This window comes from Trichosurus vulpecula, chromosome 6 (assembly GCF_011100635.1).
Source record: "Trichosurus vulpecula isolate mTriVul1 chromosome 6, mTriVul1.pri, whole genome shotgun sequence".
In the NCBI taxonomy this organism is placed as follows: domain Eukaryota; kingdom Metazoa; phylum Chordata; class Mammalia; order Diprotodontia; family Phalangeridae; genus Trichosurus; species Trichosurus vulpecula.
Window position 1 is genome coordinate 133,149,287 of NC_050578.1, and position 25,256 is coordinate 133,174,542.

At 43.1% G+C, this 25,256-nt stretch overlaps 1 protein-coding gene across 1 annotated transcript in view; it reads right to left on the bottom strand.

The window, feature by feature from the left end:
* The window catches only part of INTU (inturned planar cell polarity protein), an 88,343-nt gene that overhangs the window by 3,908 nt on the left and 59,179 nt on the right, over nt 1-25,256 (bottom strand). Inside the window, exons 7-15 of the mRNA XM_036764688.1 lie at nt 23,744-23,821; nt 22,257-22,440; nt 19,291-19,344; nt 17,354-17,416; nt 14,550-14,771; nt 10,869-11,360; nt 8,945-9,042; nt 6,129-6,318; nt 802-959 (exon numbers count right to left, since the gene is read on the bottom strand). Coding sequence (XP_036620583.1) covers nt 802-959; nt 6,129-6,318; nt 8,945-9,042; nt 10,869-11,360; nt 14,550-14,771; nt 17,354-17,416; nt 19,291-19,344; nt 22,257-22,440; nt 23,744-23,821 — 1,539 coding nt within the window. The remainder of the gene's footprint in view (nt 1-801; nt 960-6,128; nt 6,319-8,944; nt 9,043-10,868; nt 11,361-14,549; nt 14,772-17,353; nt 17,417-19,290; nt 19,345-22,256; nt 22,441-23,743; nt 23,822-25,256) is intronic.

Genomic DNA, 25,256 nt, shown 5'->3' on the forward strand with positions numbered 1-25,256 from the left:
TCGCAATTACTCACGAGTGAGCTTTACCATCATTCTTGTTAGATTGCAAGTTCCCTAAGGAGCTCTGCCCGCCATAGTGGTGTTACAATAAACCTTTGCCAACTTAACTTGAAGAATGCTTGAGTCTGTGAATTCATTCCAGATGACCCTCTCCTGTACTTCAGTCTTTGAGCAGTCCCTGAACCACTTAACCCACATCACTTCCATCAAATGTCCTTGTCTCTGTTTGGAGGCCTCAGTTCTGCCTCCCTCTCAAAGAGGGGTGGGGGCAGATGACTGTGTGACTCTAATCCAAGAAGCCTCTCCTGCCTATTCCAATTACCTCCCTTCTGGTCTATGGGAACAACTTCCTAGGGTCCTCCTGCCTCCAGTTTTTCTCCCTCCCCATCTCTCTCCCATAGAGGACCCTCACATTCATCTTCACACAGAATCTCTGTGTTATGTCCTTGCTCAAAAATCTTTACTGGTTTCCCTACCACCAAGAGGGGGGTGCCAGGATCAAGAGCGACACCTGGCACTCTGATATAGGGAACGCCGGGGTGGGGGGAATCTCTTTCTACCAAAATTTGGCAGCGCATTCTCTGGCCAGTCTAGAGACTCATTTTCCCAGGGTCATACAGCCCCCTTCCCTTCCTTCTCGACTTTGAATCTGGCTCTCTATTTACTCTGCCTCTCCAGTTGGGGTTTATGCCACTATGGTAAACATGGGCCGAGAGTTTCCTTTGTTCCAATGCATGTGCCTCTCTAAAGCAATCCAAACCAGTTTCCAAATCATTTTTCTAGGACGCTGTTTCCACTTACCCTACAACCCAGTAAGCCATGACCGGAGGTGGTTTCTTCTGATCTGTCCAGTTTTCAGGGGAACATTCAAATAACACACCATGTTCTTTCACAGGACTGAGGGAGGACGTAGCATGAGTCGACTCTGAATTGCCTTCAACCTTAAGGGTCTTCTTCTTCTATAAGTTAATGGGAGAAGCATTTATTCATAAAAAGCAAATTATCTGCCCGTGCACGGCATCCCGAAATAAGTAGTTCTAATACCAAGTAACTATAATTAGGGTCATAAAAAATTTAGGAGCTTTTGGTAAAAACTAAAAGAGATTTTGGAAAGGCAAAAGTGATAGACTTATTTTTCCCCCTACTTTTTCTTGCTTTTTTTTTGTTGTTGTTGCAATATGGCTAATGTGGAAATATGTTTTGCATGACTTCATATGTATAACGGGTATTATATTTTTTGCCTTTTCAATGGGCGGGGAAGGGGGTAGAAGGAGGAAAAGAATTTGGAACTGAAAATAAAAAGAAAAAAAAGTGATAGGCTTAGAATGAAAACTAAGTTAGCCTGCAAAGCTAAGGATAAAACCTTACAGATAGAAAAGTGATTTTTAATGCAATAGAGTTCACTTTCAAACTTCCCTGATGAAGAAACGAGCTCTGAATAGGCACTTTGAAATCCAAACACAAGAGTCCATGGAAACTGGGAAGGATCAATTTATTTGAGTAACTGCAAGGAGATGCGTGATGATGTGGTGCTAACATTCTAATGAGGAGGAGGGGAGAGAGAAGAAAAAAGTGTCCTGTCATAACCTTCATGTCTCCAAATTGTATTGAGGGAGTTAAATATAGGAAACAGAGGTCTGGGGGAGGGTTTGAAGAAGAGACAGTAAAGGGAGGAATACACTAGCATAGACAGAGGGAAGAAGGGGGTGGAACTTGTCTGCTTCTCATAATTGGGATGGAGAATTGTGAATCAGAGACCTCACTCTTATCTGAAGTGGCTGAACAGACACACAAGTACCCACACACAAAGTCTAGTGTAGAAACAGACAAAGTGCAGCAGGAAAATATATGTAGGGGGCATGGAGGACAGGGTGATGATTAAAAGGGAGGATAAAACCAGGGAGGGAATAGTCATGGTCAGAACAAATTTCTTTTTCCTAAAAGAATCTCATTCCAGGAAGGAACCAGGATCTAAGGGAGGAACCTTAGATTACCTTTTCAAGAACTGGGGAATAGCTGAGCAAACTCTGGTTTATGAATGGAATATCACTGTTCCGTAAGAAAGGATGAAGTAGACAATTTCAGAGAATCCTACGTGATAGGAACTGATGAAAAATGAAGTGAGTAGAACAAGGAGAATAAATCTATAGAAGGAAAACAAGATAAAGAAAACATTTGAACACCTTGACGTCTCTGATCAAAGGAACCTTCTCTCCAGAGGCCCGATGATGGAACTTTATGTTACCCATGTCTTAGCAGAAAGGGGCAGACGCTTTTGGATGTTGCCACTTTGTGTATTCTTTTTGCTAGTCTATGCTCATGTGCCACAAGGGTTTTTTTTTTAATTCTTCTTTCATTTCTCTTGGTTTTTAATTGGGGAGGAGTCAGGGATGGGGTTTGCAGTGATAGTGATGTAAAAAAAAGAGGTCCAATGAAAGAATACACAGAGGCGAACCAAAGGAAATTCAGAAGGAAGTACAGATGAGCAGCAGAGGTTTGAGGCTAACGTGTGGAATTTATTATCTACTTTTTAAAAAAGCAAGAGGCACAAAATGGAGATTTAGTTTCATAGAGAGTCCTCTTTTGTGTTCTGTCTGTATACTCTGTCTGAAATATTTAAGTTCAGAATTTAAAACAGGAAACAAAAAACCCTAAAGCCCAACAAAGTGTTTCTGTAACAAACATTGAAATTCTATGCACTGAACCTTAGAGTATTTGTTTAAATATTTATTACACTCTTGCTAAAAAGAAATAGTACATATGAATAATATCATTTTAGAATTGTAAGGGAGGTTAGGGATGAGGACACTGATGCCCAGGAATATTAATTGCCTTGTCTAAATCACACAATGATTTAGCATCAAAATCAAGCTTAGTGGTAGGGTGTCCTTAATTTCTAGGATCTGGGAATTAGGACCACACTGCCTTACCTAAAGGGAAGTGTCTCAGGGGAGCCAAGGAACTCACTAGCTGACACACACACACACACACACACACACACGCACACACACACAGAGTTGCACATAGGTTTAACTTTCCTTCTTGGGAGACCAGATTTATTGTTTGTGCAGTCACAAAAGAACCTTTGGCTCTCTATCCTTTGGAAGCTCAGATGTCTTTTCTTGGCTTAACTCTTTGTCATTTAATAGTACTGTAAACAACTCTCTAGTTGCAGAGATGGCCTAGAAACTGCTCACATCCAGAGCCACGAGAGACCCGAGCTTCAATGTGGACTTGGCTTCAGAGGATTTTAATTTGAACCTTTGCTCTGTTATTTACTAACTTTGTGGTCTTAGGTGAGTCTAAAGTCTTTCCCTTCCTGGCTCTCAGAGTGAAATGAAGGGGCTGACGTATATGACTTCTGAGGTCACTTATAGCTCGAAAGCCTCTGATGATCCTGTGAAAAGGTGGCTTTAAAAAAAAATCCCACCCTCCCACCCAACAAGCAGGCAATCTCTCTGGCTGGCTGGAGCCTCCCCGTTGGTCAGGGGCTCCCCCCACTTCTGGATCAGGCACATTCTTGACAACAAACGTATTTATTTTACACAACTTATCCTATTGCACATTTTTGATTCTTCCAGGAGCGTGCCCAGGAGGACGCCTGTTTTATTGATTCCCCGGGAAACATCCCTTCAGCCTGCCACTGGTGTCACCGTTTGGAAGTCAGGTGTATAGTGACTGTCTGTCCATAATTCCTAGCCAGGTGACACCAATGGGAGGATATGGAATTATCCACAAAGATAACTGCTAAGAGATGAGGGTTTTTTTTTCTGTTTATTTTTGCAGTATCTTATCCAGGATCCCTTAAGGCATTATACCATTTTCTAAGCATCACCTTCCCTATCTCTTTCTCAGGAGTAGCTGGAGCTGGCTTGAATAATTGTTAAATTTTTACTGTGAGCATTTACACCTTGGAAATCAGATAGAGCTACAAATTAGAGCAGCAGTGGAGAGAGTGCTGGGACTAGAGTCAGGAAGACTCATCTTCCTCAAATCTGGCTTCAGACGCTTCCTAGCTGTGTGACTCTGGGCAAGTTACTTAACCCTGTCTGCCTCAGTTTCCTCATCTGTAAAAGGAGCTGGAGAAGGAAATGGTAAACCGCTTCAGTATCTTTGCCAGGAAAACTCCAAATGGGGTCACAAAGAGTCAGACACAACTGAACAACAACAACACAAATCTTGTCTAGTGATGGAAAATATGTTAATGGTGCTGATTAAACTTAGAAGTGCATCATGCACATATTTTCTCCTTTGGAGAGCTGGTTATTAAACATTTACCAATACACCACTACTCCTTCTTCTACTTATTTCTGGACTCAATTTAGTTCCCAGCTGCAGTGCCTGTCATAAGATGTAGACTGATGGACTAATGTGTTGGACTATTGCTTGGTGAACTGTCTTTTTAATCCCCTTTGTTCTTAGTGAACCTTAGATGGTTACACCAATCTTTTTGGCATCGCTGTAGAAAAAGCTTCATAGGGTCAGGGCTCAGTACAATTTATACAATGACATCTTAGAAAAATACAAGGATTCTTAATTTTGTTTGTATGGTGGAATCCTTTGGTAGTCTGGAGAAACCCAGGGATCCCTTCGCAGGATTTTTTTTAATGAAGAAAATAAAATATATAAAATTACAAAGGAAATGAATTATATTGAAATAAAGATGTAATTTTTTTCTTGTCCAAGTTCACAGGGCTTTGTGGACTTTGGGTTAAAAACCTTGAATAAAAGTACTAAATATCCTCGACATTAATAGGCAATCCTTTTGTTTGTTTGGATATTACCTCAGATACCTCAATGACAATGGCAAATACCTTTAGCGCTGGCTTGCCTGTGAGTACTCAGGTGATCGCTGAAGAAAAGTGATCTGTGGTCCCATCTGTCACTTGAGCCCTGTATGTATGTATGCATGTGTATATGTACATATACATATATATATGTAAAACATATGTATGGGAAATATTTTGTTGGGAGAGAATCTTCAAGGTTGCACTTTGTTCTGTCCAGTCTAATATCATTCTAAAATCAGCCAATGAACCTGCCTGGCTCTTACACTCTCTATACATCTTTCTCAGGAACACGCAGGTACATCTTAGTCACATTTATGAGTATAAAGTATATGAAAGTATAATGGGGGCAGGCAGGCTTCCACACATTTAAGATTTTATAGAAATAAGAAAAAAAAGCACATGCAATGGAGGTTGCTGAATTCTTCTCCACTGCATTTTTGGGTAAAAGTACCATTTATGATTTTTTTCATTCTTGTAACATCTTCCTTTTGTGGTATGTTGAGAACCGATTCCCCAGTGCCTTTAAAATGGCCTTGCCTCCAGCTAGAGCTGCTTCTGCCGTGGGGTTAGGTTCCTGCTCTTTCTGCCAGAATGTCACTTTCTGGTGCCTCCCCAGGCTACATGCTTGATTTTCCTGGACTTTCTCACCATACCTTCCAGCAGAGCACCTTCATCTCTTCCTGCCCCCCCCCCCCACCTGCAGCTCTCTAGGAAAGCCCCTTGAAGGCAGGGGTTGGCTGTCTTTCTCCTTGTGTTTCTATTTCTAGCACTTAGCACAGTGCCTGACTCAATCAAATGTTTGTTGACCTGTTGACCTTCCTCAGCTACTGAAGGGAATAGGTCCACATACATAGCATTGCTACAAATGATCAAAATTTGCTATCAAAATTTCAGCAGATCTGTTCCATTTCGGGTCTGTTTGGGGTCCACTTTTTGTCTTACCTACAAATGTTCTTGGTTTAATTTGTCTTGGCTTAGCCCATTTGCAGGTTCATTTTCTCTTCAATTGCCTTTCACTATTTAGTAATATGATTCCATTTCTAGTCTTCTTTTATACAGAAGGACAATGGAGAATGATTAAAAAACGAATGGACTTCATAATTAGGGGATCCCCGATAGTCTCAAGAGAGCACTTTCTGTCCAGTAACGAGGATGGAAGTCAGATGGTACCTATACCACTTTTTCAAAGAATTTGGTAGTGAAAGTGGGGGAAGGGGAAAGGGAGGAGGGGCAAGGAGAGGAGGAGTGATCCCTGGTCCTGGAGTATTTTGCTAGGGAGAATACTGTGAACGGTAAGAACCAAAGGTTCACCACAGCCACAAACAAGCATTAACATACCTCACACTTCAAGGACTGCTGGAAGATTGTACGAATAGAGAGACAGCAGCGATGGAAATTCTTTATTAGTTGAGGGTGGATAGAACCACTGAGCTGTGCCACCTCTTCATGAGTTGGAGTAACAAAGATTCCTTGCACTGTTTCTAAGGCAACATAGTGAAAAAGTGTGTTCTCAGTGCCAGATGTCAACCTTGGAAAATAAAAAAAGAGGAAACAAGTGAATTTCTTTGAACTATTCAGTTAATTCTCTCTTCCCCTGTAATTGACGTCGTTCAAATTATCAGGTCATTTTAATCATGCAAGAGACTAAAGCTTAGTCTATATCAGAGGAAATCGTAATGGTGTCATTTCAACTCATTTAACCATGATTTAATCTTTCAATCAAACAATACAACTGGGTTAAATACTTTTTTCCTAACACGGTTGCTAATTAAAGACTTACTTAAGCCATATTTTCCTCTAGTATCTATAAGACTACAATATCTATAAGAAGAAAAAAACCAGTAAGCATTTGACTAAGTACCAACAACATGCCATGTACTGTGTTAGAGTCTGAAATACTAGACAAAAAAAAGTCTTTACTTTTAAGATATTTAAATTCTATCGGAGGAAACAAGTAAAGATATAAGTAAGCATATGTATACATATGTGTACTTGAAGAAACAATAAGTAAACATAAGTGTAATATATGTATATATGTGCATGTTCTGTGTACGTACACACAGAGTGTGATCCTGACTGTGGTTTGGTGGTATTTGAGCTCTTCTTTAAGGCTGCTTTCAGTATTTTCTCTTTGATCTAGAAGCTCTGGATTTTGGTTATGATATTTCCTAAGTATTTTCAGTTTGTGGTTTCTTCCAGGATTGTTTTTTCTTCTATTTGTCAATTTGCCCTCTGATTCTAATAGTGTTAGGCTTTTTCCTTTTATGATTTCCTGAAATACGGTATCTAGGTTTCTTGTTTGGTCATGACTTTCAGGAAGTCTGATTGTTCTTAAATTACTTTTCCTTGACCTGTTTTCCAGGTGAGTTTTTGATAATAGAAAGCTTACATTTTCTTCTGTCCTCTGGAGTCAGTAAGCTCAGCCAGCTCCATTCTAATTTTCAGGGAGTTCATTGCTTAGATTTGCATCTTTTGTTCTAAGTTCTTTATTACTTTTAATTTTTTCCTCCAGAGCTCTTATTTCCTTTCTGATCTCTTGCTTCATTTTTTCTAAGCATTCCTGTAGTCAGTGAGGCTAAGCCATTTTTCCCTCTGTGGCTTGGCTTGCTGTAAAACTACGATCTTTGTTTGGGCTTACCTCTTAGGCTTCTCCCCGCTCATATTATTTCTTCATTGTGTTTGGTGTTTTATTTTGTCTATTCATATCTTTCCTTTATGCACTTTCTTAGCGCTTGTAGGCTACAGGTCCGTGTACTGAGGTTTGTACTAGCTTCCCTGGTGCACCTCCCTTTCTCAATCTCCTTTCTCTTCTGGACGTCTTTTAGTACAGTTCTGGTCTTGATGGAAGGCACGTGCACTTGCGTGCATGTGTGTATGTGTGCGTGTGCGTGTCGTGTGTGCGTGTGTGTGTGAAATCTAGCTGGATTGTTCCATAGCTTTTTAGGTCGCCATCTTTATTGGAACTATGAGATAAATGATTGTTAACAGTCTGCACAGTGGGGGCTTCAGGGAAAAAGGCAGACCTGGGCCTTGGTCATCTGATTGGAGTGGGGCAGGTGGTGCATTAAGAGGAAGGTCCAACAGGGCTAGTTTCTCTGGGCTGGGCATGAGGTCAGAATGTGGTAGAGTGGGTACCTGCCACTGATCCCTCCTCTGGGCTGGGCCACAGCCTTTCCTGATAGAAACAAAAACCTGGAGTTTTGCTACCCCAAGCACAGAGCAAAGCACTGAGGAATCTCTGGGTATCTCCTCTAGGTCTTACCCTGTTTCCATCCCTCTAAATTGATTTTTTTAAAAGAACGTCCTGAGGGCTTGTCCTATTAATGCCAAACTTAGTGTGGACGCCTGATCAGCCCACTCCTGCACTGCAGCGGCTCAGAACTCCCAAGATCAAGAGACTTGGCAGCCTCAGCCTCCCCTACAGGGTATGCAGCCCCTGTCCCTGGCTAAACTGATCCCTTCCAGGGCTTGTTTTGTCCCTGTCCCTTCAAGTGCTCCTCATTGCCTCTCTGAATAAATACACACTCTTCTCTTTGGTTTTTAAGCTCCTTTATAATCAGCTCCATGAAGACTTAGGGCTCGTAAGCTTCTCCTTGTACTCTTCCATTCTGCCCTATTGGACTATTTGATATTCCTGGTCCATGACACACCCTCTCTAGGCCTCTGCACAAATGGCCCCCTGTATCTGATCCTCTTCCCCTCCCGCTCTGGCCTCAGCTCGAGGGCCACCCGAGGAAGCCCATCCCGATTCCCACAACTGGCAGTGCCCTCCTCACAAATATTCTGCATTTACTCTGGATGCATTTTGCATGTGTATTTTTGCTTACAACACAATAGAGTATTACACGCTTACTGAAGGCAAGGACCATTTTGTATCCCCAGCACTTCATGCAGTGAAGGGGCACATACTTGGCAAGTGCTTAATGTGTGTTTGTGGAATGAATGAATAAGTATTATTGATAAGACAATATGCTTGTGGTTGGAAACAATAAACTGTTTCTTAAAGATCACATTATTTTGTATTACCAATCATAACATAATTTTAAATACTTAGAAAAGCTAGATATCTTTCTGAATTCTACTTTCTCAGGAATTTTCTCACTCAAAAGAAAGCTAAAAGCTGGATGAAGAAGAATATTAAACATGTCTCTTACTTTGTGGCACCAAACAGTTCCATTTCTTTTTCTGAAAGGTCCTTTTTCAACCTTCCTAAATGAAAAGCATTTGGAAGAGCAGTTTTCTTTTTGGTGGCCTGGAAAACAAACAATATCCCCAGATCTAGTTGGTTCCTCTCTTGAACAGAATCAGACAGCACTGAGAATCACAAAGACAACGTATTATAGTCATACAGAACAGAAACGCTTGCTAATTTTTGACAGGTATTTGAAACTGAAGGAGGTTTTTTTTTTTTTTTAAAGATTACAATTTTAAATTAGGTGCCTCACTTTATTCTAAGGTAAAACAACTAAAGTGGACTTTATGTAGAGTCAGATATCCATGATACATTTGGCTCAGTATTCCATTGCTAAGTAAGAAACCATGGGGCAGGCCCAGGTACTGAGCTGTGGGAAGGCATGGCTGTTTTAAAAAAAATAATTTATTTATTTATTTTCAGTTTTCAACATTCATTTCCATAAGTTTTAAATTTTCCCCCCATCCCTCCCCAATCCCTCCCCAAGATGGCATGCAATACGATATGGGCTATACACATACATTCCTATTAAACACATTTTCACATTAGTCATGTTGCATAGAAGAATTAGAACAAATGGGAGAAACCATGAGAAAGAAAACAAAACAAAAGAGAAAACAGTCTGCTTCACTCTGCATTCGGACTCCATAGTTCTTTCTCTGGATGTGGATGGCATTTTCCATCATGAGTCCTTTGAGGCATGGCTAGTTTTCTAAAGTTAACCTTAAAGGTTGGCTGTAGCTTTTCTTAGGAGCCACAAGGCTTTGTAACTCATGAATCTGTCCAAACCCTCTTTGAACCCATTAGATTTTCTTCCAGTACTAGCTTTTAGGATGACTTCCACAAGTTTATTACTAATGTGAAGGAGTCCACCAGGAGGGGTGGTGGTGGGGGGAATGATGACATTAAAGGATTCCAGAGTTAAGTGTATTATTTGTCCTAACCCTACTTTACTCTTTGGAAAAATGGTAGAGGAATCCAGTGGCCTTAAGGCCAGATGACCTTCCCAACTCAGAGAGTCGGAGTCCAGGCATCTAAAGATGCCTCCTTACTCTGGTACTCTGGGATTTGGTGAGAACGTTCACATTCACTTTATGCTTATTGTGCATGGTTTTCTGATGCTGTTCCTGTGCCCCAACTACAACGTCTCTGCATCCATCCTTGTACAGCAGACAGCCCAGCAGGCTCTCATTTCTAGACCTTCCTCTAGTGCCTAAGGCCTCAACTTTTGCTGTCCTCCCTTTTTTCATTCTTCCATTAACCTCCTCACAGTGTGGAGGTGACTCTGGTTTGGAAGGTTAAGACAAACACAAATGTGGAAAAGCGTTTCCACAATGGAAAGATTTCAGGCAGAGCACAGGTGATAAAGAGCCTCTTATGGCTGGGCTATGTCCATGGGAACCAAATCCTGCTGGCACCTTTCTCATAGTGAGTCATTGCAGGTTTTATCTGGCCCTGTCGGTTCTTTAGAAATTAGCCTTGACAATGCACCTAGGGTGGGTCAGTTCTGGGTATATGGCAGAGTTCCATACCCATGCTTGCCTCGACTGAGGCATAAGTCTGAAGGATCGGCTCTGTTCTGGATTTTTCTGTCCGGACAGCCTGACCCAACCCTCTCCTTGCCTGATTCACAATGTAGGGCTGCCAGAAAAAGTCTGAACAGATCAAGGAATACAAGGTCCAGCCAAGGATCACCACTCCTGGACCACCTTGGCCCTCGGAATTGTTAACCTTTCTTGCTAAAAAGATATCTGAGTTATGAATCACTGGTTTGTTAATTATGGTGAAAAACTACAACAACCACCCAGCTCAAATACAGTGTGCTCTGTTGCCCCTGGAAAGGGAAGCCCAGCGGGGAATGGAAAGCCTAGACTGAACACACGTACCTTGAGCAAGGCACTGCTGGCTTGTGGAGCTCCAGGACTCTGAGCTTCCTTGGCTCCCTGCTTGTGGAGTGGATCCAGGGTCAGGTGCGGACTGGGGCTACTGCCTTCCCCAGGACCTTCAGCACCATTTTCCGAGCCCCCACTGCCTCTGGAAGGACTGAGCTTACGTGTCTTTAGAGAGTAGTCAATGAACAGCCTCCTTCGGCTGGAAGGAGAGGTGATGGCCCTAGACGTGTGTTGGAGCTTGGTGAGGAGAGGGGAGGAGGTCAAGCTTTCGAGTTTATCTCGGGATGAGGGAAGGAACCAGTCTGCACAAGACAAACAAGGGTTTGAAGGAGAGGCCAGTCTCTCACTGAGGCTGGCCTCTACTCCCTCCAGCTGCAGGAGAGTGGCTTTGGCCTGGTCCACATAGATGCAGTCGGGTCCTGGGTGCCCAACAGCTTTGGATGCGCATCCTCCAGCCTCTAGCAGCACACACAGCAAATAATGCTTCTGTAAAAGAAAAATAGTTATTGAGGCAAGTTATACTAGAGTGTGAAGGAGTACTGGAAAAATCTCTTTAATAGAGTAGTGTTATCTAACGTATCACATAATCTTGGAGCTGGAAACAGTCTCAGATACCATCTAGTTTGCCAGCTATTGGTCCCTCCTGGGGCATTGTCTGTAGGCTTTCCTCTGGCCATCCTGGTCATGTTCTAATGGATCACAAGAACTGAGGAGAGCACTGCCCATGGGGTCAGCAGGTGCCCATCTTCCTGTTCTGGACATAGCTCCTCTCAGGGCAGGACTGGGTTCTCCAGGCTCCCCTTCAGGCTCACAGAACTTCCCATCTTTTTTACCTGAGTTACTGTCTAGCCACACATACCTCCCCTATTCTGTCCTCGGGAAGCTGATGCTTTGGCATCTACATTCTTCTCCATTATATTTCAGTTTCTTAGATTCATTCCACGGGACTGGCCTTTTGAAACATTTGTCACAGAATGAGAGAATTTTAGGGTTGGCAGAATCCTTAGTGGCCACTTAATCCAACTCCTAGCCCTCTCCCCCCAATCCTTACTCTAACAGACTTGACCCATGGTCATCCAGCCTCCCTTTGGAGGCCATTCAGGGGAGGAGTCCCTCTAGGATAGCTCCCATTATTACAAAGTTTTCCCTGACCACTGTTGAATCTAAACTCTCCAACTATGAAACTGTCAGTTCTGCCTTCTGGGGCTGAGCAAATTAAGGCTAATTCCTCTTCACCTGCCAGTCTTTCAGATACTTGAAGACATTGGTCCTCCCATCTGCCCTGAGTCTTTCCTTTTCCAGTCTAAATGTCCCTAGTTCCTTCAAAGGCTTCTCCTATGACAGGGACTCAAGGCCCTTTCCCCGCCTAGCTGGCATCCTCTGTATGCTTTTCAGAGCTGATGAATGAATGAATTTATTAAGACTTAATGCGTACAAAGCACTGTCCCTGAAAAGAAGAAAGCCCTTGCTTTCAAGAACTTCCATTTTAACAGGGTAGACCACACATATAGGAAGTTCTCAATTATCTTCCTAAGCCAGGGTACCTACAACAGAACACAAGGCTCCAGAAGAGGCCTGACCGAGGGGTCTTCACCTCCCTACTTCTTACTGCAGCCTGAGCCTACATTAACTTTTCGGTGGCCACACGTGACTGTGGGTTCACCCTCTGCTAAAACACCCCAGACTTTCTGGCCGCACTGCTCTCTAGCCATCTCTTGCACTTAAATGGGAGCTGGTCTTTTGTACACTAGTGAAGACACTGCATGTATCCCTACTGAATTTAATTGGATCAGGTCTAGTGCTCAGCGCAGGGTATGACACATAGAAGGCACTTAATAAATGCTTAATGAGTGATGGATTGATTCTGCCCAGCACTCTACCCCAGGAGTGTCAAACTCGAGAAGAAATGGGGGCCATTACTATGTAGATGAGGATCCTTGCTGGCCGCATACTGACTTAGCAAATCACTTACATTTACAGAGGCCTTTTTGATGAATCCATTGACGCATTAAAATCGGAGAGGGTCTACACTTTGGGCTGCGCTCGGATGTGTTGTGGGCTGTGCATTTGACCCCTCTGCTCTAACCTGCTGAGGTCTGCGTGGATCCTGACTTTATCATCCAGCCTGTTAGCCATACCCCTTAGCTTGGGTCATCTTAACTGGACGAGGGGTCATCAATGGCTTCATCCAAGTCACTGATGAAAACGTCAAGATCCACTGGAGACCTCCAGCCATGTTGACATTCAGCCATTAATGATGGTGACTCTTCATCTTCTCCAGAACAGAAGGAGCTTTGCTAAAGCAAGCTCTAGGCTCACTCTATCCAGTGTTCTCATCTACTACTTTAGTAATCCTGCCAAAGAAGGATCCCAATCACCTCACCTCTTCAACAAACCATTCTAGAACTGTCCCAGGAACAGAGGTCAAGTTCACTGGCTTCTAGTTTTCCGACTCTATTTTCTTTCCCTTTTTTGCATATCAAGATAACCTAGACACTTTTAATCCTGCAACAACCATATTTCAAATATCCAGTCTTAGTCAATGAATCTGCCATTACTTGTAATACCTGAAGACAGAGATCATCTGGGCCTATTTATCTCCAGAATGAAATTATAAAATGCTTTTCAGGTAGTTAGAGGTATTTCCATAACCTGGCCCCTTCCTCCCTTTCCAATCCAAAGTAGCTGTTATTATTAATTATTATTGTTGTCACTTTACGTGGCTGAGCTAAGGCTATAGCTCCCTGAACTTGCTTTTCTGGCTAGTTCACTCTGCTGGATACAACAGGCCCATGGCTATAAACGTGTCCTATTCATGTGAATAATAATCGCTTTTCTTCCCTTTCCCTTCTAGACCACACTAAGTACCTTAGGTTCCAACCAGAACTAAGCCAACCTGCCCCAACAGCGCTGCTGGTCACCCAGCAAGACAACATGGTGCAGGGATAAAAGCCTGTGGGCTTGGGACCCAAAGAGCTGGGTTCCCATCCTGGTTCTGCAATTCATCGCCTATGTGACCTTGAGAAAGTCACATGCCTCTGGGGTTTCCTTACTGGTACAATGAGGAGGTTGGACCAGATGAACCTAAGGTCTGTGATCACCCCAGAATTCTTGAGGCCAGGGGTTCTTCACCTCTGTGGCAGCCTGGTGAAGGCCTATGGACCCTTTCTCAGACTCATGTTTTAGAAAAATAATTTTAGAAAATGTTAACTTTCAATCAGAAGTTAGTGAAAATCAAGATGTATTTTTTTTTCCTAACCAAATTTATAGGCCCCAGGTTAAGAACCCGGGAACTCCACACAAATCTATCCAGAATTCTGCACCCCTTTGACCATTTTCTGAATTCCTTACTTTTTGGTGGCAGCCCCCCTTTTTCTGCTCCCCCACCTTCCCCCTTGCCACACCTGTCTCCACTACCCAAAGAGAAAACAGTGCCTGAACCTGGCATAGTCAGGAGGAGACTCCTAAAGGAATCCTGAAGTGTCTGCCCCTCAATTTCACCAGGCTTCCTTATTATTCAAAGGAAGGGGCTTAGCCACCATGTTTTTCAATCCTGAGCCTTTGGTTTGATGAATAATCTGCATTTCCCTTTTTGCTTAAAAATCGGTTCGGAAAGTCAGATAAAGGGAGGGGATGCAGGAGGTGATTCTAAGAATGACTAGAGACACAACTTACCAAACCAACGATTAATAAAAAATATCTTCCCCCAGGCTCCTGGAAGACTTGCGAATCTGGTTCAGAAGGGGGCTGAAGGTGGTGCCGCGGGAACACTTCTCTCCATATGACCAAGTGACCGATCCTTTGTTCTGAGACCAACGGGAGCAGGCAGTAATGCCGACAATACACAGCAATGTCTATCAGGTCATCCTTGGGCAAGTGGCTGCAAATCAAATAACCCTTGGAAGGGAAGGAAGCACAGAGGGGAAAGTCACCTCAAACGACGTCTCTCCAGCTGCTTCCTAGGTCGGAGGCAACAGAATTCAATCCCTTTTTAAAGAACTGAGCCCCTGGAGGACTCACAACTTATGTTAAAGGCCGAACACGGCAGCATGTTCATGCCTACGTGAACAAAACCTGATGGGTGCCCTCGAGGAGCCCTCAGTGGGCAAGGGCAGATGAGGCGTACACAGATAATCAGTAACTAGGATGGACATACACAAAGTACTGGATGGGCAGGGGGAGGGGACATCTCCACTGTACCGAGGGGAGGATAACATTTTGAAAGGCAGAACTGGAAGAGAAGGACTATAGGTGAAGGAACCATGGTGTTTCAGGGAAAAGCAGTGATTCCATTTTGGCTGGAACAGAGGAAGATCACAGGACAGAAATTTGGATAGGTAGTTTGTGGCCAAGTAGTAGAGGGCCTTGAATGCCATGACAAGGACTTCAGGTTTCATTTGGTGGGGGATAGACCACCGGACCTGGAGTCAGGAGGACCTGAGTTCAAATCTGACGTCAGACACTTGCTAGCTGTGTGACCCTGGGCAAGTCACTCAGTCCTGTTTGCCTCAGTTTCCTCATTCAGTGTCTTTGCCAAGAAAACCCCAAATGGGGTCATGGAGTCGGATATGACTGAACAACAGCACAAGGGGGCTGGCAGGCTCTGGAGCTGTGCCGATGCCACCGATGGCGCGTAGGAAGGAGGCCTGGGAGACCACAGTCCAGGTGAAGGGGCCCAGAGCTGGGCACCAGTGTCGGGAATGGGAAGGAGAGGATGGATGCTAGGAAGGCGGAAATAATCATGTCTGGGACCTGAAGAGGGAAGAAAAATGGCCCTGAGATTCTGAGGCTGGAAAAGGAGGAGGAGGGCTGGGGGGAGGATGCCATGAACAGAGATTTCAAAAAAGAACTTCACATTTCTTTTATAAGACAAATAAATGGGGATCCCTGTGGCACAGTGGATGGAGTGCTGGGGCTGCCTTGGATGCTGCCTAGCTGGGTGTCTGTCACAGAAACGAGTCTCATGTTCTATTCAGAACAGGAGCTATCAAGGGAACATTTTATTTATTAATTATAAGCAGGACATGGGGAGAGTTCTAAGCTTGGCATCCTAAGGAACTCTGGGACAGAGGAGACCAATGGCCCCTGGGCAATCAGACTTCTCTAGGTAGAAGTTCTGGGTCAAACACCTACATGAAGTAATTTGACAGAATGGGAATAAGGTGCCTCAAAGTTTCTTAGGCTATTTTCTGGAAAAAGCTCCACTCTCTGGAGATTTCCTAGCCGTCCAATCTCCTTCCAGTGACCTGAGAACTAGCAGAGCTGTGGGGCCTTGGGGCAGGAGCTGCACTCCCTTCCATCCCTGCTGCACGGCGTTCAGGGAGGTTGGAGGCTTGTTTAATCTTGCTTCCTATGGTGACTCAGGCCAAATCATTTAATCTCCCTCAAACTCAGTTTCCTCATCTGCAAGATGAGACCGGTAACATCTGCACCTTTACCTCATAGGGCTGCCATTTGGTTCAGGACCTTAAAGGGAGATGTAAACGCTGGCTGTTATGATTATTAATACTACATTAAAAAGGTATGTTATTTCTCCAGAATCCAACACAAGGTCAGGTATGTGCCTGAAGACTCTCTCCCACCTAGCAGGCCTCAGCAGAGAATTAAAAAAACAACTCATATTTGTATATTGTCTTATGGCAGGTAGTGTACCATTCTACAGATGACGCAGCTGAGGCTCAGATGGACAGAGCAGATTGCCCATAATCACACAAGCACTAAGTGTGGGAGGCTCTTTGGACTGAAAGACTACTTACTTACTCTGGCTAAAACCAAGCTGCCTCTAGGAAAACAAATTATTAGGAAAATCTAACAAAGTTACAAACTAAATATGCCTTACTTGTTGTTCAGTCGTGTCCAACTCTGTGGGGTTTTCTTGGCAAAGACACCGGAGTGGTTTGCCATTTCCTTCTTCAGCTCATTTTACAGATGAGGAAACTGAGGTAAACAGGGTTAAGTGGCTTGCCCGTGGTCATACTGCTAGTGAGTGGGTGAAGCCAGATTTGAACTCATGTCTTCCCGCCTCCAGGCCTGAGCTTTGTGCACTGTGCCTCTAAATACACCTTAATTATACCGTAATTTGATTTTTAAAAGAATATCGCTATTTTATTTTGATATAATGAATTTTTTCAATTTTAAGACAAAATAATGAGTAATAACAGCACATCCTATCACACTGAAAGATGCAAGTTCAAGGCATACTTCTGCACAGAAGAGAAATGTCACACATATTCAGCTCTTTCAAATCATGGACCTTTCTCCTCCTCTACTTAGTTCTGCTTTTTGAGAATAAGAAAAAATACAAACCATTGACGAATATTTCGATGTGCATAGATACAAGTACTTTGTTTTGCTGAAAGTGCACCTCTATTAAACGAAAAGGATATAATAATTTACCAATATGATTCATTTTGGTAAAGGTTATTTTGGGCTTAGACAGTTACAAAAAAGTTCAGGTTTTAATCCAGCAGTTTTCTTACCCTATAAAATAGAGAACAGCCCAGGATCGTGTACAGACGCCTCATGTCGTAGTAATCTTCCGACTGAAAACAAGACAACATGTCATTACAATCCATTTAAAATTCTTGGTGCTTCTTCGTCTCTTCTTGGATCTTACGATGATGCCTCAATATAGTGCAGAGACAGCTCTGGCCTTGGTAAGGTTACCCCAGGGCTTAGCACACAGTAGGCATTTAATGCTGGAGAGGGAGCAGAGGAGGTGGGTGGAAGGTACAAGCCAGGGCTGGGATTTAGCAAGGGATGCATGGTAATGAGGTGAGGGGGTATGGGGTTTGAGATTATAGGACAGTTTAAGAGCTGAACTGGGTAGATATAGGGTGAAGACTGAAGGGTGGAGAGACTGAGGACACCCACAATAAGGGAGAAGAATAAATTCAGAAGGAGGGAGGCCTGGAGAGGGATGATGGCCTGACAGAGGAAGGTCAGCCATCCCCATACGTGGATGAATGTGGAATGGAGGAGGATGGCATGGGGCTTGAGGGGTCTGAGGAACTGGGAGGCTGGGCTGTGTGAGGGGACATCAACTGTATTTGAATTCAAGTCCTCCTAGTTCCAGGCCCAGCGCTCTAACCACTGTACAACCTTTCCTAAGTACTTAATCAACGTGAGAGGGAAAGGGGAAGGTCCCTTTGTTAGATGGCTATTTAAGAAAGCCATCTTAAAACTATGGAGGTGTCTCGATGTTCACGTAAGACTGAACTATCCCACGAGATGCCTGTGATTGCCTCAGAGCTCATCTGGGAGCTGTGGAGAGATGGTTTTGGAGACAGAAGACCTGGGTTCAAATTCTGCCTCAGTCACTTATGAGAGCTGTAAAATGAAGATAGGAGGATGACCTCCCTATCTCGTAGTGTTGTTGTGAGGATCCACTGAGAGGCCAAGTAAGGAGTGCTAGATAACTGTTAGCCGGGACAAGAAAAACCCTTATGGATTAACCCTGAACTCTCATTCTCCTGGTGCTCCTCAGCAAGTCTGCCCCTGCCAGTCTTCATGCCCTAGCAGGCAGGCTGGGAGCTTGGGCCCTGGGCCTGAAGGGAGCCACCCACCCCGCCCCTGCTGCAGAGACTCCACTGGCACTTCCCAAAGCCCACCCACCCCTTGGAAGGCATCAGACCTTGACTCTGTCCAGGCCTGCCCAGGAGGAGGAAGGCATCAAGCACCAAACACTATTTCAAAGTCAGTCATCAAGATGGGAAAAAAAATCTTTGGAGGACATTTCTCTTCTAAAGGTCTAATTTCCAAACAAGAGAGCCAAATTCTTAAGAAAAAGAGGCTTTCTCCAACTGATAAATGGCCAAAGGACAGAACAGATGTCGGGCCTGGAGTCAAGAAGAGACTCATTGTCCTCCCTCTGAATATGACAGAGATGATAAAGGGGTTGGCTTCAGGGGAACCTGGGAAGACTTGTGTGAACTGATATAGAGGGAAGTAGGCAGAACCAGGAAAACAACTTATACAGTAACAACAGTCTTGTAAAGATAAACAACTTTGAAAGACTTAAGATTAATGCAGAGACCAACTATGATTCCAGAGGACCCAAGATAAAACATAAATTCCACCTCTTAGCAGAGAGGTGGGGATTCAGAGTACACACACACACACATACACACACACGTATATATGACCATGTTTGCATATATAGACATATATACATATATAGGATAGAGTCAAAGTGGGAATTTGTTTTGCTTTAAAATATAAATATTTATATACATACATATGTATATATGTATTTGTTATAAGGGCTTTGTTTTTCTTTCTTTTTCAATGGGGGTGGGGGAAGTGAGAGGAAGAAAAGGTGGGTTTTCATTAATTGGAAAAAATATAACAAAAAATTAAAAATCCCAACAAATCAGTCATCAGCATTAAGGTGTGTCTAAAATGTTTTTTCTCTCACCAGTTCTGCAAAGTCGGCCGCCTCCAAATCATTTAACGCCATGTCGATTTCCATCTAAGAAAAGAATGAATTGGTATTTCTCCCTCTCTATTACTTAAGAAATACTACACCCTTTTCCTTTTTGCAACTACAAAACAATTACTGGGTAGTCTGTAAAATACAGGCACCATCAATAAAACAACAATTAGGAGAAAGAGGTTTCAACCTGTTTCCAATGCAAAGCAGTGTAACCTGCTCATGGAGCAATTGCTCCTGGAATTCTAAATAAGCCTATTTTTTAAACATCTAATATTTAAAATTTAATGTTCTTAATGTCCTTAAGAGCAAACAATGATTCAATCTGAATATCCTCAAAGGCCATACAACAATTTTTAAAATTTCCATGTAGTTCTCCACAGTTTAGATTTTTTGGGATAAAATACCAACTTTCTCCTTGCCTGACCCTCCAGCACAGTGTTTTGTACAAAAGCCATGCTGCCTGAATGGATGAAGAAGAGAATGAAGCCCCCCAGGATCTGGCACAGGATGACTATCCAACTAAGCCACTGGGAACTCTGCCGTCATGTAGGATTTAGCTTTTGTTGCTATAGAAATGTCCCAGAGCGTCTGACTCATTCTCAGAGGTATCCAAAGTGTGAGGAGAGCTCAGGAGGAGTTTTATTTTTGTTACATAAATTTAAACTGGCCGAGAGGCTGGGATTGAGGTTGGCTGACAAATGTGCTGCTCGTTGGGAGGCAACACTTCTTTTTTTAAAAAAAGCCAAGGCATTCCCTACAGGGCTGAGGGAAATGCAACGTTGGCCAAGATGACAGAACCTTCTGAAACATCAGTCATGCCTCTTAACGTGTCCACACTCATGGATGACTCACATTTTTCACCATCTAACAAAGACTATAGTTTCATGTGTGTGTTTTGTGAAGGAGATTCCCAGCTTCAGATGCTGACTGGTGGTGTGCAGCCCCTACTGCTGAATTATGAAACTTAACGCTCCAAATATTTCTCTGGTTGGTCCCAATACACTTTAAGAAAATATGTGATGTTAATATTTCTTCTCCTACCTACTCCAGTGTATCCTAAGAAAAATAAAATCAATAAATCAACATAAAAACCAATCAAAAAACAAATCAAAGTAAAACCTCTAAGTGACTGATGAAAAGTGTCCATGTCCCACTCATCCTGTGAGAGTAACAGGTCTAGAAGTTAGGCCGCAGGTCATCTGGCCCAGATACCACATGAACACAAGCACTTATCCAGAACCGCTCTTTTTAAATAGGGTGATGCAGAGCCAGTACACCCCTGCTATCCAGAACATAGCCAGAAGGAGAAAACGGAAGACATAAAAAGCCCTGTAGAACAGCTGAGTGAAAAAATAAATAAATTAAAATGAGGGGCAGGTGTGCTCCTGTCCTTCAGCTTTTAACTTCTTTGTGGGGAATTTCAGGACGTCCTGTCAGAAGGTAAGTAAGAGTCACTCTTTAAAAAATAAATGGCTATGCTTGCTTATTCCTCTCCCTTTTGTACTCGACAGTCTGCCACACAACTGAAGACTTTGTCATATGACTGCCAATAAACATTTATTAAGCCCCCGTGATGCTCCAGGCACTTTGCTGATCACAGGGGAGACAATTAGTAAAAGGATGGGAGCTGGAAGCGACCTTAGTGGCCATCCAGTCATCTTAGAGCTGAGGAAGCTGAGGCCCACTGGGTCATACAGACTGAGTCCCAGGTCCAGGGGTCCATCTACAGCACCACCAGGCTACCATATGGTTTTGGTGGATTATCTTGCCTCCCTCACCAGGCCTGGAAGCTTCTAGAGGACAAGGCTCATTTCTTACATTTCTGTCTCCCCTTGGCAGCTGATACAGTTCTGCGCATAGTCTGTAATTTTTGCTAGAGACAGAGCCAGGGTGTCTTGTACGTATGAGTTCCATGATAAAGGTATTCCCAATGCGTGGCCCTGTTGATACCTGGCCTTCAAAGTAGGAAAAGTTACATCCTCTTGTAGGGAAACACCAGGAAAACGTATAAAGACAAAACTCTGAAATGAATTTGTTAAATTCAAGCAAAGTCTGTCATCACAAGTTAGCCTGGCACTGAGAGGCCCTACTTGTAGAGGGTACATAGGCATTGACTCAAACAAATGAGGCTGCAGTCTATGAAGAGCAGAACTGAGCTCTGAGTTTCAGGGTGGGGGCTTTCACCCAGACCCAGGGTCACAGAATGGTGACTGTCTTCAGGAGGGACAGACTTTATGGCAAAGTGCCAAGACTAAGGTGCCTGGGCCTGCTGTTATTGGTCCTACCTCACTCTGATCATCTGGGGGTGGAAGAACAAGGTCCGAGTCACGTAAGGTATCTATCACTTGGATGGACACCAGCAAACTTCCCCCTTTAGGAGGAAGGCCATTAACAAACCCCATAGATTAGAATGGGGTGATGGCAAAGCCTTGCATCGAACATCTTAAACCAAGCAAAGCACATCCTGTTTCATTTCCTGCTTCTTAGCTATGTTTGTAATTAAATACAGACCTTCCGCCTTGGGCTATCTTCTTTCCTGTTTAAGCCTAATCTAACAGCACAATATATCATAAAACCCAAAACTCCTGGGTGCTTTGCTCCCCCCAAAGTATTCTGCATGAACAGAAATACTCCCCCATTTTAAAAAGTCTAAATGGCAACCTAGAATGATAAAGCCAGAGCTGGCTTCTCTTTATAAAAGCAGTATTTCTTTCTTTCTTCAACGGATGTTGCTTTTTATTCATTCACTCCTCTTCCCTGATGGAATATCAGCTTCTTTCCTTGAACTAATATCCCCAGCACCCAGCTCAGTGTCCAGCAGAGAAGGTGCTTAAGAAATGCTCCCTGGCTGACTGACTCGTTTTCCCTCCAAAGCCATAACTGACTGAGGAGAGAAGATGGACCTGCCAAGAAAGCCATTCACGATGACTTGGGGAGCCCGAGGTTACCTGGGTTTCTTGTGGAAGTGTGAGCCATTGAACGCCGGGCAGAGTGTCCACGAACAGGGAGCTGGAGGCATCGCAGGGCTGAGTGCTGGTCCTGGAGTAAAGCTTTTCAGGCTGAATTGCTCTTTGGAAAAACAAGTTGAAAAAATGATCCAAGCGAGCGATGTTCTCAGCCTCACAGAATGCTCTGCAGATATGTGAGCGTGCAGTCAGGACAACACCATCTGTCACGTGACACTGAAGTCATCAGCTGTAGTCTGGCACTTGAATTTCCCCTACCATACACACTACCCTTGGTCTTTCCTGACTGCTGGGGATGGAATACATGTACTCTCCACTGCACCCCTTCTAAAAGGCCAGTATAAAATTCTCTTGGAAGGAGGCTGACATCATGAAGGCTACAATTATGTCACAGCCAAAGGATGTAGACACATGGGTCGGTAATGTCTTTCTTTTGTATTCATGGGTCTAAAAATGCTTGATGCTGAAAAGTAGGATGGAGGGAAGGAATAAGGATTTCTTTAAAAAAATCTTTTTATAGAGGGAAAGGCAGGGCAACTGGGGTTAAGTGACTTGCCCAAGGTCACACAGCTAGTAAGTGCGTCAAGTGTCTGAGGCTGGATTTGAACTCAGGTCCTCCTGATTCCAGGGCTGGAGTTCTACCTAGTTACCGAGTCACCTAGCTGCCCCAGAATAAGCATTTCTTAAGTGCCTAGTATGTGCCAGGCTCTGGGCTAAGTGCTTTATAATAATGATCTCATTTGATCCTTGCAATAACCCTGCAAGGTAGGTGCTGTTATTAAACCCCATTACAGGTGAGGAGACTTGGGCAAACAAAGGTTAAGTGACTTGTCCCGAGTCACTCAGCTAGTGTCTGAAGCTTGAATTTGAACACAGGATTTCCCAACTCCAGTGGTCTCTCCACTGAGACACCAGCTGCCTCGCTACATAGAGGACCTTTTCCTCTTTCTTTGATTTCTTTGGGTGTATAGTGGTATCCCTGAGTCAGAGGGTAAGGGCAGTCTAGTAACCTGGGGACCATGAAATTAAAAAAAAAAAACTTTTTTGATAACTGTATTTCAATATAATCAGTTTCGTTTGTGATCCTATCTTTTATTTTGTGCATTTACAACCATATTCCAAGAAGAGGTCCATGGGCTTCACTAGACTGCCAAAGAGGTCCATGACACCAAAAAGATCCCTCCCTCCTCTAGAGTAAAGGAATATTTTTAACCTTTTTTTTTCTTTTTAGAAATTAAGAATAGAGGTGAGGTTTTCCCCAGGTTAGTGAAGGTGGATGTTGATAATAATAACAATTTGGGTATGAGGGGTGGGAGTAGAAATGATTCAACCATGGGTAGAAACAAGGAAGGTTGGTAATATAATTCTAGTGTTATCTCCAATATTTATTTACCTTGCCGCCTCTCAAGGGCATAGAGTGATTTGGTAAAAATGTCACAAATTAATTATTCAACACATAAAATATTTACCTGTTTAAAGAACCATACATAAACTTTAAGGTTTGGGCAACATCTTCTATCATGTTTCTCAGCTGAGGAAGAGGAACCCTAGAAAAGCAAACAATATCTATTAATTCACAACCACACTGGTAAAATAGCAAAATTCTGACATCAAAAGAAGGCAAAATAGATTTAAATTTTTGATAATGGACGAGCATTATTTTAATCTAGTGCTAAGTAGTGTCATTATAGATGGTGCCTGTTTTAAATTTTATTTTAATATTGTTTTAATAAGGGATGTCTTATTGTTGTTGTTGTGTTCCTCCTTTGTTCTTGAAGAGGACCATGGTGTGAGGAAGATGATGCCATGACTTTCAAGTGAAGTGGATTTAAGTATGGGAGGGCTGTGCAAGGTCACCAGCCTCACCTTCTCCTCTGGAGTCATCCGGGTCCAGTAGCCAGATATAGACCAGGACAATTGGAGATGTTTCGCCCCCTCCCCAATGTCTCATTAATTAATTCTAGGATAAATGAGAGTTCTGGGTTCCTGTATGGTACTTGGGCCAGAAATCAAGTCCTAGTGCCGCTGGGATAGGCATGGAGTAGGATGGCAGAGGAAGCCTAGAACTAATGTATGATCCAGGTGTACTACGTCACATCGGACCTCATATCTGTGATGGGATGGGGGAACCCCTAGAGAAAAGCCCCCTCTTCTCCACCAGGTTCTTAATCAGCAGCTGGCTGATTCGGATTTGCTTCTGGATGTCCTTCCGGATGGTTCAAGCCAGTAAATCTGGGGGTGAGGTGGAGAGGATGTTCTTCATAAGATGGAGAACACCATTTAGTGATAAAGATTGCTTATCTATTTGGCTAGAGCAGGAGTTGGCAAACTATGGCTCATAGGTCAAATTGGTCCCACTTCCTGTTTTTGGATAGCCAGGAAACTAAGAATGCTTTTTACACAAAAAAGTTGTTGGAACACAGCTGGGTAAACACAGTTTATGTGTTCTCCATGCCTATTTTTATGCTACAATGGCGACAGAGACCATGGGTGTTGCCTTTATTACTTTCTACAGCTTCTCAGTGCACCACAAATGGCAGTGTGGCCGTTATATACTCAATAGCATTTTCAGTGCTATACCGTACCTGATATTTTATTATTATTAATTTTTTACTACCAGTGCATACCCATCATATCAAAACAAGAAGAGGAAAAAAAAACTTTCATTATAATTTTTTGAGCTGAGGATTGAAATTTGAGTTTTTCTGAATGAGAAGAGCCACTCTCACTCACTACTATCCAACAATGAATGGATTTGGACACTAGCTTTTGCTGAAGACCTGATGTTTCTTAATGAATTCAATCTAAAATTACAAAGCAAATCATGCTTACATGTGAAACATACTGCGGTAAAAATCAGTACAATGACAACTAATGTTATTTCAATTATGAGTAATGTCAAGGTGCTTTATATACTTCCCGTATTGTCAAAAGTAAAAACGGGAAGTGAGACCTCCATTCCCACACAAATTTATAGTGCAT